The following is a 16,557-nucleotide window of genomic DNA, read 5'->3' as shown; positions in this document are numbered from 1 at the left end:
GCGTAAGGGATGTTTATCAGAGTCTCCTCTCGTTTACTAGAAAAGAAAACATATTTGAGAGTCTAAGATAGAACACATGTGGATTTCAATAAAAAAAAGACATAGCTGTCAACTTATGAAACACTTCAAATCTGATGGAAATTTCTAAAATTTAACAGGCATTGCAATGGAAATAAATACCATTTGCCATGTGGAATATATTTTCATTTTTATTTTTCACTATATTTAATCCTTTTCTCAAGTTACATCCCTTTTCAGTATTTGTTAGACCTTTTAATAAAATAGCATGCACAGTTTTCACTTCAGAGCCTACAACTGTTTACCGTCTATAGTTTTAGATTTCAGAGACAGAGGAGGGGTAACACAAGGCGCACAGGACAGTTGCCCCCTGCCCTCATTTAAAGATTTGGGGCCACGGCCTACAAGATCCTGGCCTGTTTTAATTACATGGACTTTTGCTATAGGTGGGATGCACTATACAGCCACCAGATATAGAGTACCAAGGATTAATGGCAACATTTACATGAAGTTGATACCCTTTATTGGGCCAACATTGAAAACGATGTAAAATTAAATAAGCTTTTAGAACCATTTTATTCTTTTTTTGATTGAAATCCAGTAACTTTTTAGAATAAGAGTAGAACAATTTAGTGAGCTACCTTTAAGCATTAAATAGATAATTAGACGCTGGTTGGGGGTGATACAACTTGCCAACCTTACCCATTGTGCCACATTTCTGTGCTCAGCTAAATATCACAGCTCGTTGAACTAGTCAAGGAAGCTCGGAGGATCTTCCCAGTGAGCCCATTATACCCAATGTATCCAAAAGAGGGGCAGTGGGGCCTTTGGCTGCACAGAGGGAAAGTGTGCAAAACATTGGGACTATATCATGAAAAACTGGATGGTTGGGAGATACAATGCAGTCAATAATGTATTTGTAATGACAAAGTATGACATGAAACTGGCAACATGTTAGATTCACAATGGGTTGTAAGAATGCTTTGCTGGATTAGCATTATATATAGAGTATTTCTGTATATTTTATACTTCTGAAATGAGCAGTTAACGTGATTGTGATGAGAATCCTAAGGCTTTACCTGGCTGTCGGACCTTGGAGGGTAGTGAATCCTCTGTCGCTCCAGGGTCAAGTGTTACATGCGCAGCTGCCCCGCGGCACTTGTACCAGCGTAGCTGGTATCGGCAGCTTTCTGCTGACTTATCTTTGTACTTTGTACTGCCGAGGCAGCAAAATACGTATTCACGTTACCAAATTGTATATACTATGCGTTTCCCAATGCCCGAAAAGGACAGGTGTCACAAAGATGTGTGTGTGTCTGTCATTAGCAGCTGTTTGGCAACTTCCTCCACATTAACACTAAGAACGGATATTTACTGACTAACCCTGTATTTAAGGCATAGCATTCCCTCTACAGACTATTTACACAAGCAGATGTGGCTGTCTTAAGCACGGCAGCCAAACTTTGCTACGTCAGAGACCTCAGCTGGCATTTTCTGAGATGCTCTGCTTTGTGTCCTATAGCTCATGTTACCTACTCCGAGTTGAGGATTTGCCAACAAAGTGTATAGCGTTATAACTAGAAACGATCACGTGTTAAGTGTATTCTTTCTGCTTCCCCAATTGTAACTGCAGATATAAGCTTAAGCTAAAAAGTAATGAACTGTAAAAAAGGAAAGGTGTTTGGAATAGATGTTAGGGCGACGGGATAATGAGACGGCGGCACTAGCGTTTGTCGGTGCTCCACTGGAAATACAGAGCCGTTACTGGGCTTCTAAAAAAGAATCCAGCAGAAAAGCAACTACGGAAAGCATCGATACAAATGTTCATTCCCTAATTCTGCATTAACTCCCTGCAAAGTATAGATTGTAATTTACTTAGTGTTAATTTTCGAATGTGCCTGGTATCAATTAACACACAAATAAACCGCTCGAGCTCGTCAGTCGCACAGTAGTCCGCTGATGTCATGATAAGGAAATCAATGTATTTCATTGCTTTAGATTGATGTGATGTCTGTGCCTAAGATTTGAAATCTTTGTGTTTTTGTGTGTGTGTCGGGGGGTACTTTGTGCTCTAATAGTTTTAACTTGATCTTTTCTTCACTGCAGAACCCGGTTGCTATGGTTACCGGAGCCGACAGCAGCAGGATAGAAGCTTGGCCTTTTTCACATTTGTACTTGCAAAAGTACAAAACTTTAGCCTTTCCCTAAACCAACCACGATGGAAATTAACAGTTTATGCCGAGATTATTGTTAGATTTGTTTTGGGGTGGAAACACACATTAGATACCTTGTATAGACTATGCAGGCTGTGACAATGGCTGATGTATGGTCAGAAAAAAGGTTGGGAATGGGATACCCATCCAGAACTGGGCGAGAATAAAAAGCTGCTTGTACTTTATTTGCCGACAAGCCTATGTCATTGTGAAAGCGTGTATTGAACTGTTTTTACCAAAATGTTGATGTGTATTACATAGAAACCTTTAACAGCAAGTAAGAACCGTTCGGCTAATCAAGTCAGCCCATCTTCTTCATTCTGTAAAAAAATCCAACTCTTATTTTGTCTGATATTAAGATTAGCCTCATGCTTGTCCTTTACATGTTTACATTATCTTGCTGTGTTAACTGCTACCACTTCTGCTGAAGGCTCTTCCATTTATCTACAGAAACACTCACTCGGCAAAGTAAAAAGGGAATTTAACAATATTGGCAAACAGTCATCAAAGCTACCTGCAAATGTATGAGACTTTTATAAAGCCGATGATATCTGCTAGCCTGCCAAAGCACATGTGCCGTACTCACCGCCGGCCCGCTTCCAGGGGGTCTACAATGTTACGTTCTGCATTGTGCACACAAATGTTTTTATTTTAAAGACTTACACTCCCCCGCCAGACTTGCTCTGTTCCTGGGAACTCCTTTAAGGTTGTGGTACTGTTCATGACCTGTGGGCCATAGGCGATTAATTGTTTGGACATTTGAACTGTTCTTACATTATACAGCATCAGGGTGTTTGCAAGCCGAAGAATGACGCAGATGGCTTAGCACAAGACGTGGCTATAGATTAACTGCGGAGTTATACTAGTCACAGATTGGTTGTGGTTGCTATAGTAACAGTGTAAGAAGTATACAATATTGTAGACTGCAAGCTCTTATGAGCAGGGTCCTTTTATGTTAAACTGTGTTTCCAATTATCGGTACTTGTTTCTTCTGTCAATACAACTATACTGTTTTGTAGAATATATATATATATATATATATATACACATAACCAGTCCAGACTTATTTTGAAAATTGACCCTTGCTTTTCTGTATCGTAGCCCACGGACCATGGGCTACAATATATCAATTTGTCAATGTGATAAAGTCCCTATCACTGTCTAAAAACAGCTATTATATATATATTTTTTTTACTTTCGTAGGATTAATGCAAAGCACCATGAATTGCGGGAAAAGCAGGCAAAGACATTATTAGACTTTAATGCAAGTCATGATATAGAAGATGATGACATGGACCCCAACTATGCCAAAGTAAATCATTTCAAAGAGCCCCCTCCGCACCTCAGCGTCCACCATCCTTATTCTCCCCCCTTGCCTGGCACCCATCCCCGGGATGCACAAGTATCCGCATCAGAGAGAGATCACGTCCAAGACCTTTACGCTAAAATAAACAAGAAGCAGCAGGCACCGGATGCAATCGACAGGTAATAACCACTACCAAACACGTATTCCAATTCTTTGGGCCTCGACGGCACTGTGCTCATTAAATGAAGTTGTATGAAAAATTGCATATGATTACACTTTAAATTTTTTTCTCCTGCTGCGAGGTATCATGCCGTTTCAATTAGGTTGGGGAAAGATAGCGGAACTGTGGCATTTGCATGCAAGATCTAAGCTTTGCTTCACAAGACTGATTACCCTTCTAAGGCTTTCCAATAACTGAATGTGGATGAAGCAGCGGCATTTGATCCTTGTGGCCCTTTAAAGATGGGTTAATGATTTAGGGAGGTAGACGAGAGATACCTAAACTCAAGTAATCGGTGGTACAGACAAAGCAGCTAGGCCACCCGTGGAGATGCCTTCTGGTGCCTGTCTCGTGTAAATGTCTCGTGTTAGTATGCCACTTATAATTACGCTTAATCCTGTCACGTGATGATGGACAGAAAGCTGTTTCAGAGAACTACCTGAAACGTTTAACACCTGAAGAAAAAAAACCCAGTAATGATACTCCTTCAGTGGGTTCAAATATCTACCCCAGGTGTTCTAATATGTTATATTCCGAAGAGCTTCTAATGTTCCCCTGGTGCTGTGGAGAGAAAAAAAAGGAGTTAAATAGCCAGCTGTGAAATGTACAAGACAAATAATTTGACCGTGATCTGTAACATTAAAACATTCAGGAGAATGAAATAATGGAGTGAATAAGAAAAATCCCAGTTTGATTAGATGCTTTTGATGCTTTTATACATATCCCACTTGTGGATATGTATAAAGACCCAACAAAAGAGTTAATTTTAAATCACGAGAAGACTGACCATGTTAAAAAAAATATATATATATATACCCGAGTCGTTGGTAATCCAGATCCAGTTAAAACATGTCTTCTGCTTTACTCATTTTCAGAATATTGGTTTACAATTGGATTTTCTTTTTGCATAAATATCTAGATTAATACATTATAAATTATCATATTTAAGTGTGCTGATTAAAGGCCTACACTAAGGGAAATGTTAATGAATGATTCAAATGCTACTTCATCTAAAGTAATATTTTTGGGGTTAATTACCAGTTTAATAATAATGCCTTACTAATTTAAAATATTTTAATATAATTACAAAACCCACATTGTGCCCCCCTACAATCCTATTGCATGTCATGCCCCTAATCACACTGGATGTTTGTAAATAATATAAGTGATACTTGTCTGTAATGGGAATGGGATAATTACATTGTGGCGAATCACTTGAGTGGTGGATTTTGAATCCCTAATTACTATTATTATTATTATTTTGCAAATTCAGTACCAATAATCTCCTGATTTGTTCAATTCAAGTTTTCCATTTGCCATTGTGAATTTGACTATGGTCATCTACGGCATTCAATGAATTTCTCGGGTCTGAAATGTATATGTCTGATCATTTCCCTGTCTTGTGTTGGCTTTGTTCCTGTGCGTTGTTTATATGGCTCTCTCTCAAATGGTTATTTATTTTTTCCAAATAATCAAAACAACCAAAACAACTAGTTCCGCTTTATGGAAACCCCAACAAGGAATAGTTGGTTGGCTCTACGACCCCATGTGTTTTAGGCTTGGGCTTGCATAAGGCTTTCTACTTGGTCACTTCTCGCCTGCTTCACTGTTCAAGGACATTTTAAAATCTGATTTTAGAAAAATTCTGAGGGTTCACACTTCATATCTCTCACTATCTTTATTACTATTATTTATGATCCCAGAATATAATGCAACATGTATGCGTTGAATCCTAAAATCATGCTTATGCCTCTGATCCTTTGTGGGGTTAAACCATTAGCCCTGTAAAACCTTTCTAAGGAACTTTAAAAACTATGATTCTTTGATTTATTGATATGGAATCCAAGTCTCTGTTAATCAATCTCTTTACTTTAGACTGCAAGCTCTTCAGATCAGCTACATCAATCACCCGTGTTGATTTTGCGAAAGTGTCTTATTACTCTCACCCATGTGTCTCTTTATCTCTTAAACATATTCATACATTTATCTTACCTAGGAAAGTGCAGTTTGCTGTCATCTGAACATGAGCACAAGTGGAAGAGCCACAGAACTTCTTTTATACCCCACGAGACATATTGTGTTTAGGAGACTGATAACAGGCGTCTGGACGAACAATTATCAACATATATGTCATGATAGTTCTTAGGGGAACAAACGATCAAGATATATGCTCAATCCTAAACAGTGTTCTTTTTTTAGCAGTACTTCTATCTTTGCTCTTACCTCTGTTTTCTGTCGCAGGCACGGAAAGTGTGTTGGACATTATAATTGCCAACTGTATACACAATGTTGAGATAACAGGCAATCACAATGAGATGCAGCATGTTTCTCCTCAACCTACTGTCTAGTACAAAACATTAAATGCAGAATATAAATTCATTTCTGCTGTTTAATATACTGATTATGCATACATACATACATACATATATATTTTTTATAGTGGCCCACAAACAAGGGCATGGAAATATCTGATAACATCTCTGTTAATTAATGGGAAGAAATAAAGTATTTTGTTTCTTTGTTAATGTTTTTATGTGTTTGTGGACTGACACATGAACTAGTGGACTATGGTAGGTTGATGTTCCATTTAGGTATATCTCTACATCTATTGATTCTGTACCACACTAGATATTTTAAATTGACTGTGCTTGATTAATTCTTTTTTTATATCTATTTATTTGGGGTCCTTTACATTTTTTACTGTTGAAAATCTCATGATTATCATGCAACACATAAGCAATTTTTCAACAAAGTCAGACTGTCTTAATCCTCTTAATGCACCAAAGTCATGTCTGCACCTGCCTGGACCCTGATGAGTGCGACTAATTAGGTTCTCACATCTCTCAGGTGGGTTTGTATGTCCGCGTTCTTCATAATGAGCCATCCTGCCCTTTGCAAGCCCCAATTAGCCAACAGTGCCTGATCTTCGTCTATGATTGATTGATCTTTCTGATACTAGAACGTCAAGACATAAAGCCGCAGTCTTCCATTGCCTTCCAGAAAACAAAGGGAAATTTATAAAAAAAATTCATTTTGATATAAATATATTGTTTTATTTACATGGGTTTTGTGTTCTTTTTTTCGATATATGTACAACCACAGCTATTGGACCAAAATTATACTAGCTCCCAACACCCAGAGGGTTAAATACATGATCTTTGTTTGGCCCCGAGCCATGTACATGACGGGGCTCTGTATTGAACCCAAGCATCAATAGAAGCATCACGAGCGCTGTCTTGCATGTTAACCCTGTTTTAATGGCTGTGTGCATTCACTTAGTCTATCGTTCAGCATCGAATGGGTAGGAAATTGCTGCCTAGAACCACCTGAAATGGAATGGGAAATAGGGCACATCATGATCTATGGAACAGGGTTTAATACCACTTAAAAATATTTATTAGGCCTAATTACAGATGAATTTAAACAAGAGAGGGGACAATTTAATTGGTGTGCTTTCCTGTCACTGATTGGATGCTTCAAGTAGCCAATCAGTGGCATAGAACTTCTGGATAAGGAGGGGTTTGGAGCTGCAGCAACTACAATGTCGCGATTAGGTAAGTGCTTTCATATGCATGAGGGTGGCTCCCTGGGACACTAGCATTCCCCTTTACAGAGGGAAAAGGCCCCTATAATGGTGCATACCTGGGAGCTTGCTAAATGGGCTTGCCCTGAGACTCCTCAAAGACTAATAGTCCATGACAATGCTTAACCCTTTAATAGTTCATTACAAAGATTCTATTGTAGTGACACATCAGTGATGGCTACAGAATGGTTCCAATAACTGTCCTTCTAAACACCTGAAAAAACACTGACTAGAGCAGTTAGATCATTAAATTAAAACAGAATATAGTATCCACTCCAGGCTGTGAGACCCCGGGAATCTACCCATTTAATATGAGATCCTGAAACTGGTTTAAGAACCCAGAATAAAGGGCAAGCCCTGCTAGTTCTCAGGTATGAAAATGCCATGACAAATTGTTTAATCTTACCACCTCTCACTCATAGCCCACCGTTGTTAAACCAACTCCTCCAAGTATTTTGGTTTTGTTTAGTCTTATTTAGCCCCATGTGACTCTATAGGCTCAATGAAGCGTATTAAATCTGCACCTAGATCAATGAAGATATAGCACATTTGTACAATGCTAAAGCTGACAGGTATAATTAGCAACAACATAAAAGCAATCCGAACGTGGGTCCCCAGATAGCTGTAAACCCCCCTGTTCCCAATGTGTGTACAATAGAACCCTTTGGTCACTTCTCAACTAGTTCTACACATATAGATTCCCAGACAACACGCAGACTACAGCTGGAATTTCTACATGGATTTCTTAACTCTCTCCCTTCTACTAAATTAGGAGAAGGGGCATTTTATGTGCTGTGCACACATGTGCAGATATTTTCCCCCAGTTTATTACCAAAGATACAAGGGTGCTATTCAGTAAAATAAAACGGTTTGTGTTTTTGGGGTGGCATTGACTATTGTAATGGCATACTTCATGGTATTTAAAGAAGAAGGCAATGTTGCATCGGAATCATACTTTCTCTTTAGGTGTGGTAGAATGCTCATATTTGTAGTCTATTCCCACCAACTTCCCTATATCAAAGTATAGTGTTTCTATGAGGTTTACTAAATCCCCGCTCTTTCTATGCCTTGGCATTCAAGATTAATCTTGCAGGTTAACCTGAGCCAGGTGGGGCACCAAACAGTTCCACTGTTGGTCCTGTCCGTACTAAATTATGGCAGCTGCCTTTTTATTCCATCTTCCAAAGTAATTAATCCTACTGTGTAATTAATCCTAATCCACACCTCAAATGTATGTATTATGAAGTCTTAATACATTATCAGTCTTTGTTATACAGACATTGGTGATGTGGGGGCTTCCTTTGCCTGCCCCTCCTGCAGTAATCACGGCCAATGCTGAATAGGAGCAATTACCCCTAATTGTTGTGAAATTAATTGGCAAATAGGAAAATAACATGGAAGCAGAAGCCTTCATGGACAAATCTCTGTAACGTTGATAGCATCCGTAATCACTGACCAGATCTGCATTAAAGTATTTGTTTTATATGTTTGAAAAGAACCGCTCTTCTTGTGTAATGCTAACCAACAATTCTGCTTGCTCCGTTGGTGGGCACTTTTTATAACCTGGTCAGGATAGCCAGTTCCATTACCCACCCTTACTTTTTTACAAATATCTAAGAAACTATCCTTTACACAGAAAAAAATGACATTAAGAGTCTAGACTTGGTGAATAGTGGAATTCCCATGCGCCAAAAGGATAAATAGTTACAATATCCAAAAACCCAATTAGTAGGTCTAATTTATGGACAGACATGCTTCTACTTTCCTATAACAATGTTTTCATTTAAAAAACCTAATAATCTGCCAGGTATAAATTAATGGCACAAAATGGTTTAGAGTAACAGTTTTTTTTATACTGCACTGTTGACTTTTTAGAGTGAGGAAGATGCTAGGAAATGTTGCATATTGCAAATAACAATATAATGGTAATAATTAGAATGATAATATTATTTTTAGTTTGGGGTGAACTGAGGTGTGCAGCTCTTATTCTGGCAGCTTTTGCAGAACTATGAAGAGCCTTGGCCAAAAATGAGAGGGTACCAGCTGCCGACTACACCAGTAACAGCATGTGAACCCCAACTGATTGTACACGGAAATGCTGCTTACTTTACATCTCTAGAACATTATGATTGTCTCCGGTGCCTTTGTTACTCTTGATTTGTTCTTCTTCCCTTTTGGTGTTTGAAAACTACGTCTCGTACACAACGCAACGTATCGTTCCTTACTACCTGTTATGTGATTAATTTTTGTCTAGTGCCGAAATGATTTGTTTCTGCGAACAAGCATGTGTATTAATGATCAATTTCGCAAGCAGTCCAAATTAGTTCCTTAAAAAGAGCTGTCATAGAGGCTTAAATGATAATATGCGTACGGTTAATTAAGAAGCTAGAATTAACTAAGCGCTTTGAGCTCAGAGAGCAAAAGACTGAAGGAACATAATGCTTCTTTCTGCTTAAAGATGACGGTAAAAACATTAACAGTGAACTAGCTGATAATGTACAAAATTAAGATTTCAGTAGTGGCATTTTAAACATTCACATAATGGGCAAAGATTAATTAGATAGTCAAAGTTTAGCAAAGGGGAGATTGTTAAAATTTAGAGCAAAAACCTATCTTCCTCCCTTAAAGTGCAAACTTAATTGCACGTTAACAATTACTCTTTAGTGAACCCGTGTTTGGAAGCAATTGGAAATTTCTCATTGTTTCTGTTGAGGGCAGATTTAATTAGTTGCTGATAAGTTGTTGTAAGTGCAGCCCTTATAAATTTCTAAATGGAAATAACAGAAGTTGCTTTATCCCGTAATAGCACTGCATCTGCTACAAACTGAGCTTATATCCAGGTCTTGTTTGCTTTGTCTTGAAAAAAGTGGAGCCCTGTATGGCTAAGACCGCCCTGATCCGTAATATATATCAGCATAGATAGGCGTAAAGTAAAATAATAGTTTGTGGTGCTCTTCATTATTTCTAGATTCCATGTAGCGTACCTGTGATATAAGCTGCCTGGACAAGCTGTAGATGTTCAAAGGCCTAATGATATGCTTGTTTGTTGCTTACTTTTCAGTCGTGCGACACATTTAACCACGTACGCCATGTCCTGCTTTATACGCAGGCTTATATAAACAGCGACATATTCTGGCCGAGTCCCATTTACCGAACCGGCACAGCCTCCATAAAATCCTTTAAAAGGCACAGCCTGCTTTTAAGTCACGGAATGGCAGGGGATGCCATATCCCATCATTCTGCAGTGAGGATGGCGGACGTGGAAGGGCGGCCGGAGGGCACTACCCTGGGTTCCCTTCTGTATGAGGTCCTTATGAAATCATGAGTTGAAGAAACGAACACCTTTATTTAAGATAATCCGTTATCTGCACTTTTCCCACGAGAATCACATAAGCAGCTGAACCCAACAGATACAAGACATATCAATGAAATTTGTTGTTGACTTCTAAAACATTGATGAGTGCTGATGTTAACACACTGTGTTAATGTTTTACTGCAAAGAGTTCAGTATTATTATGGTCATCTTCTGTCTTGTGTGTTCTAAACTTCATTTTTGGTCTAGTTTCTTGGTAGAAAACCCTCCTGGTTCTCCTACTGGATTTAATAGTGGCTTTAGGTGGCTGGTTTGTTGCTAGAGGACCAAGGCAAAGCTTTAGGAACCAGAGGAAGTAAGGGAGTTCTGCCAAATACTGCGTTGGCCCGAATATAGGCCAGTATTCGGGGTTTTGCGCAGGGATGCGCGAACTGCGCCCAACGTTTTTTGTTCTGTTTTCATTTATCCCTGCTGCGGGTAAGCAGCAGGGTTAGGATCCAAACCCCCCACAGCGCTGTAGGGGACCTGGGTCCTTCTCTCCGGAACTCACGCCTATGGTGGAGCACCGGAAGGTTATGTCACACTGGTGCTCCACCATAATTTCCTGCAGCGGAGGTCGTCGCGCAGACGTCCACGCATGTGTATTTTTTCTTTAAATATATATTTTTCTTTAAAATAGCACCAAACCTTAAGGGTGTGGCCTATATTCGGGTGCGGCCTATATTCGAGCCAATACGGTAACTACAACCCTCAATATAGAGCCAATAGCAGCACTGCCACACAAAGTGCACCTTGCATTATAACAAGGTAGGCCATCTTTATCCTCCATGTAATTCTAGGGTTTGCAGCAGTGACAGACAGTGGAGAACCCACTGAAATACAGTCCAGAATCTTAGTAGTTCAAGGTTCTAAATTAGCAGATAAAAAGATGGCAAGTAATAGATGCGCCGTGACTGATACTTCATCTTCAAATTTATTTATTTGCAGTTGCAAATTATTATTTAATGATTTATATACCACCAATAAACAGAACATAAATAGTGCATCACAATTTGGATTTACAGAAACAAAGGGTAAGGAACGCCCTGCTCAAATGCGTTTACAATCTATAAGGAGGTGGGGGTTCGGTAATGGTGGAAATGGTTGAAGTTGTCCAGCCACACAACTGTATTCCAATGTACACATTTTAAGTAAATAAGAATGCTAGATGTATGTACAAGCAGACTGAAGAGTAAGGAGGTATGGTGGGAGGCAGCTGACTGGGTGGGAAGAGGGCATTTCGCCTGTCAGTTAATAGAATTCCATGTGGGTTAAGAGATTGGATACTAGGAGTGAGTCCGATGTGAAAGTCCGGACTTTACACTGAATCATAATGCATACAGACAGCAAGTGAAGAGACTGACAGGAGCAGAGGTTTTAGTAGAGCGATGGGTAAGGAAGCTAAACCTGCCAGCAGCTTTCTTTCAGGATGACGCCATTACCTAAGTTTGTTTGCTGTAGGTAACAGGATGCTAATGTGGCACAACATGACAGCAAGTTGGGATGGGAATTGCCTGTGCCAATGTTATGCAAGACATGCTTGTCCTGTCCATTGATGGCTGCTTATGGATTACAGCATACATTTTGCAAAATGGCAGTTCTGTTATTGTTTTTTCATATAGTTAAGCAGCACTTGTGTTATATACACATATTCAAGGGGTATGACAAAAATGCAGGTAGTATTACTACAATATGTGCATTGTGATTTTACACAAGTATTAATATAAGAACATCCTCTATAACCGGTATTTTCTGTTGATGTGTAAGTAAGAGCTACAGTCTTACTGCTTTACATTATATGTTATACGTTTTCAATCTCTGCCTTACCTTTAGGTATTTGCCATAGTAGCTATATAGAGCAGATGATCTTTGTACAGTGCAGACATAGCACAGGAAGTGTGTTACATACCCACACTGAGGGATTATGGGAAATTCACACAAGAAACCCTTATGTATTATGTAGATGTCTGATCTAGAAAACTTGGATATCTTAAAAGTTTCTGTTTAATAAGATGGATTCCATGCAGGAGATAAATCTTCCTCAAGTAATTGAATAGCATAGGAAAACATGAGATAAAAAAATGAGCTAAAGATGGAAATATATCAGCCAAAATGTATTAACTTAATTAAAAATATATTCTAGATTTTTATCTCATTTCTTCCGATGCAATCTATTTAAACATTGCTGTTAAATTACTTGTGATAGATTTATCAAGGATTGCTGTTTACATAACTTGTCATAGATTTGTGTCTGTTTTTGCTTCTGGCTCCAAGACCCCTTTAGAGATCATTGCAATGGAAAACAGAACTCACCTACTTTACAAACAACTGCAAAATCAAGAAAATAAAAGGACTTTTAACATTATTACAAGATCATCCTACCTCAAAGTGCAATCTATTCTTCCCTCCTCGTATGAGGCCATATACACCTTTTCATCGATCACCGAATTCAAACATCATTAAAAATATTGATCTTTAAATAACGTATTTACATTTTTGTGGGTAAGTAATTAAATTTACCCCTATGACCGTCACCCTACTTCTGTGAATAATTCACCCAGAGCGTATAATGTTGTATTTCAGGTGACTTGGTTAACCATATCACACTTGCCAAATGAAGCTCTACAATGAACTTGGGAAGCTCTGCTCCTCTGCTGGAAATGTGGCCGGTCCAGGATCCTGGATTAGTTATTTTTCACTTTTTATACCTACATTTAAGCCAGTATCCTATTAATGTTGATGTTTTTAGAAAAGGGCAAGAAAATGTGGAAATGTTACTTAATACAAATAACACTGTCATTTTCCAGATATATATATATTGTACCAATAAACATTTTGCATTGAACCAAAAGCATTGCTGATATCCTTTATTTCAATGAGCTTTCCATCGCTCTTTTACAGTCACTGTATGCATTAACGAAAAAAGGGATTTATACTATGACTCTAAAAGTGGTTTGTAAAAATACAGGAACACAACGCTGATGGTAAACCTCATTTAGTGGATTAATGGCTTTATTTTGCCCAACTCCCTGTTATACCTGTTTATTCACAGAAAGATAACTTCCTATCTCAATTACGATATTCCAGAAAACTGCAGCAAAGGCTATACTTGAGACCATAAACCTGCTAATGCATTGTAAGAGTTAGGGGACATTGCTAATGTTAGTTTTTATAGAAAGTTATTGAAGACATTCTATTGCAACAAGAGTTAACAACATTATTTGTTTTATTAGAACGCCTTTGTACCTGATCTCTCCTTTCGGAATCCCTAGGGGTTCTTGCTAAGAGAAAATGGAGAGTCCGGAAGTGGAACTCCTTACTCACAGTACCTAAACTTGATGATAAGGGCCCCGGAAGGTCCAAAACATACGTCTGAGGTTGTTGGTTACTTTGTGCACAGTATATATGTCTCACATTTTGCTTCTGTCTATCCTTGTGAGCAGCATTGGTCTGGCACGCCGATGCAGACATGTACTATAATGGCATCTGGGACGTACGCTTTGGGGCTTGCCTCTGCTCACCGTAGGACGACCTCTTAAAAGTTTAGTCTCAAACTTTTGTACATGCTGCATGTCGCACACTCTACTTATTTCTAACCAGAAATAGCTTCCACGGTCAACAAGCTCCGACTCTCTATTAGAAATGACAATTACGTTTTAGGAGTATAAATTGAAAGCTAAGACTCTGGTAAGAAAAGTGCCAGAGTTTTTCTGAGCCCTTTAAAAAGCTTATTCTGTCACTGAACAGATAGAAAATTGTCCACTTGAATGAAAGGGGAAAGGGCATACTATTTTTTGGTTGTTTTCTATCTGAACTACCTGTAATGTTCCATAATTGTTTGAAAGGGTTGCTGTAATTGAGCACTTGTGCCCGGTAAGTACTACTATCCGGGGGTCCTGAAGTGCTTCTCTGTGCACTCAGATAATGACAGAGCGGGCTTGTTGCCTTGCAACTCCTGCTTTGTAAATCAGCCTCCTGTGTGACAGCCAGGAGCACTGTATATTTTAAATGGCACCAAAGGTGGTAAAGTTCACAAGACCTGACTCCACTTAGTTCTGATTTTTGAAGTAGCCTCATTATAGGATTATTTGTTCTCACCTTGTACCTCAATGCTGCCTGCATGGCTGTCCCAATTCCTCACGCTGCCTTCGATAAAAAAAAAAAAAGTCTATTCTATAGCGAAAAAAGTCCTGCAGTCTTCAGTGGATTTAAAGTAGACCTGTCGGCAAAAATAGCTTTAAATGACAAAAGATGCGTTCACAGTTAAATATTGTACCTGATGAACACTTTAGGTCCCCATCTATTATGATTTTTCCTTAACAGCCAATCAAGAACATGTGGTTATGGCGTAAACGTTATGTAGTAATAATAATAACAATAGTATTTATATGTTTTATTGAGAAAAAGAAGATGGCTAACATTTAACCTGCAAATGGGACAATGTATGATCTAGCGTTTAAAAGTATACTGAAAAGATCAGCTTTAAAGTACATCTGTCATTTCCCCAGGATGTTTTTGTTTTATTTTTCAGTGCTATAACCCACATACCCGTATGTAATGGCGTTTCAATTTTAGAAAGAAATAATTTATAAATACTGGTTGCCGATGTGGTAGTAGCCTTGTTCACTGAATTTGGGTGATTATTCCACAGCATTGTTTTTTGTGGTTAAATTATCTGCCGCATCCCTGGGTTTTTAGGGATCCCAAGTGGAACGATTTATGGAGTCTCATCTTAAGTAGAGTTTCTGAAGTTGATAACTGTACATAAACAAAGTAACATAATACTAATAATGATCCGCTATAGTGATATATGTTTGAGAGGTATCTGTACATTACAAAACCCTTAGAGCAATGGGAGCCCTAAATAGATGTTTAATCTGCCTTTTTGCTGGTGGTTGGTTGATTCTGGCCGCCTTTGTAAATCAGGACAGAGGGGGATTCAATGATTCATTTTATAGCACATTTTATTCATTGTTCTGCATAAATATGGGAAGCACAGAAGATGTGTTACAATTCTATAGGGAATTAGTTCGACATCTTGTTTTACCATATCTACTGATGTCAGCCTTATCTATGGCCCAGCCAGTATAGTGATTATAACAACTGTTAAGAACCACTCCAGAGCCTGCGACATAATGAATGTATATAAACAGATGCATGCCATGCATACATGCCAGAATTAATGTTTTTCATGGTAACAAGACTAGTCATTGTTTTTCTCCATTATCATTAGACCACATAAGCCTGGTTGCTTTTATACAAATGCACCCTTACGAAAAATTTACTGCAGTTTTTCTGAAGTAATACTGCAGTTTTTTGGACATGAAAAAACTGCAATACTGCACTTTTACTGCAGTATTACTGCACATTTAAGCTAGGTTTCCATTTGGGTTTTTTATGCTAAAAACGCCTATAAAAACGCCAATAGCGCCACCTGGCGTTTTTTTGTGAAAAACGGCTGCAGCCAGATGTTAGCTGTAATTCAATGGGAAATCGCAAAATGCCATTTCCACTTGGCGTTTTTCTGTTTGGCGTTTTTTCAGTCCTCTTTGGCGTTTTTCTGCTTTTTTGGGCTCTGTGGCAGTTTTTCAAAACTGCAGCATGTTGACACTCTGGCGTTTTTTGCAAGAAATCTTGGCTTTTTTTCTCCAATAGAAGTCTATGGGAGAGAAAAAACGCCATGAAAAAGCCATGTGGGTTTATTGCCTTGGCGTTTTTTATGGCGTTTTTTCCACAGTTACAATGCAGAGGATGGACCCAGTATCTGTGTGTCCTACGAGAAATAGGCTGAAAACAAACAGTTTCACACAAAACAAAGTCCTGGACTGGTTCATATTGAATTTTACACCATTTGGAACAAACATG

At 38.6% G+C, this 16,557-nt stretch overlaps 1 protein-coding gene across 3 annotated transcripts in view; it reads left to right on the top strand.

Annotated features, from left to right (window-relative positions):
- PARD3B (par-3 family cell polarity regulator beta) overlaps positions 1-16,557 on the top strand; it is a 504,041-nt gene that overhangs the window by 338,709 nt on the left and 148,775 nt on the right. The window contains exons 20-21 of one of the 3 annotated variants that reach the window (XM_053471717.1): positions 3,435-3,716; positions 13,276-13,518. In XM_053471717.1, the coding sequence (XP_053327692.1) occupies positions 3,435-3,716; positions 13,276-13,279 (286 nt within the window). In that variant the 3' untranslated portion in view covers positions 13,280-13,518. Of the gene's footprint in view, positions 1-3,434; positions 3,717-5,753; positions 6,283-13,275; positions 13,519-16,557 lie in introns of those variants that run through there. The other 2 variants (XM_053471716.1, XM_053471715.1) reach the window with 2 other exon arrangements.

Source organism: Spea bombifrons, chromosome 7, assembly GCF_027358695.1.
Source record: "Spea bombifrons isolate aSpeBom1 chromosome 7, aSpeBom1.2.pri, whole genome shotgun sequence".
Taxonomy (NCBI): Eukaryota; Metazoa; Chordata; class Amphibia; order Anura; family Pelobatidae; genus Spea; species Spea bombifrons.
Note: the sequence above shows the minus strand (reverse complement) of the source record. Positions and strands in the feature narration are given on the sequence as shown.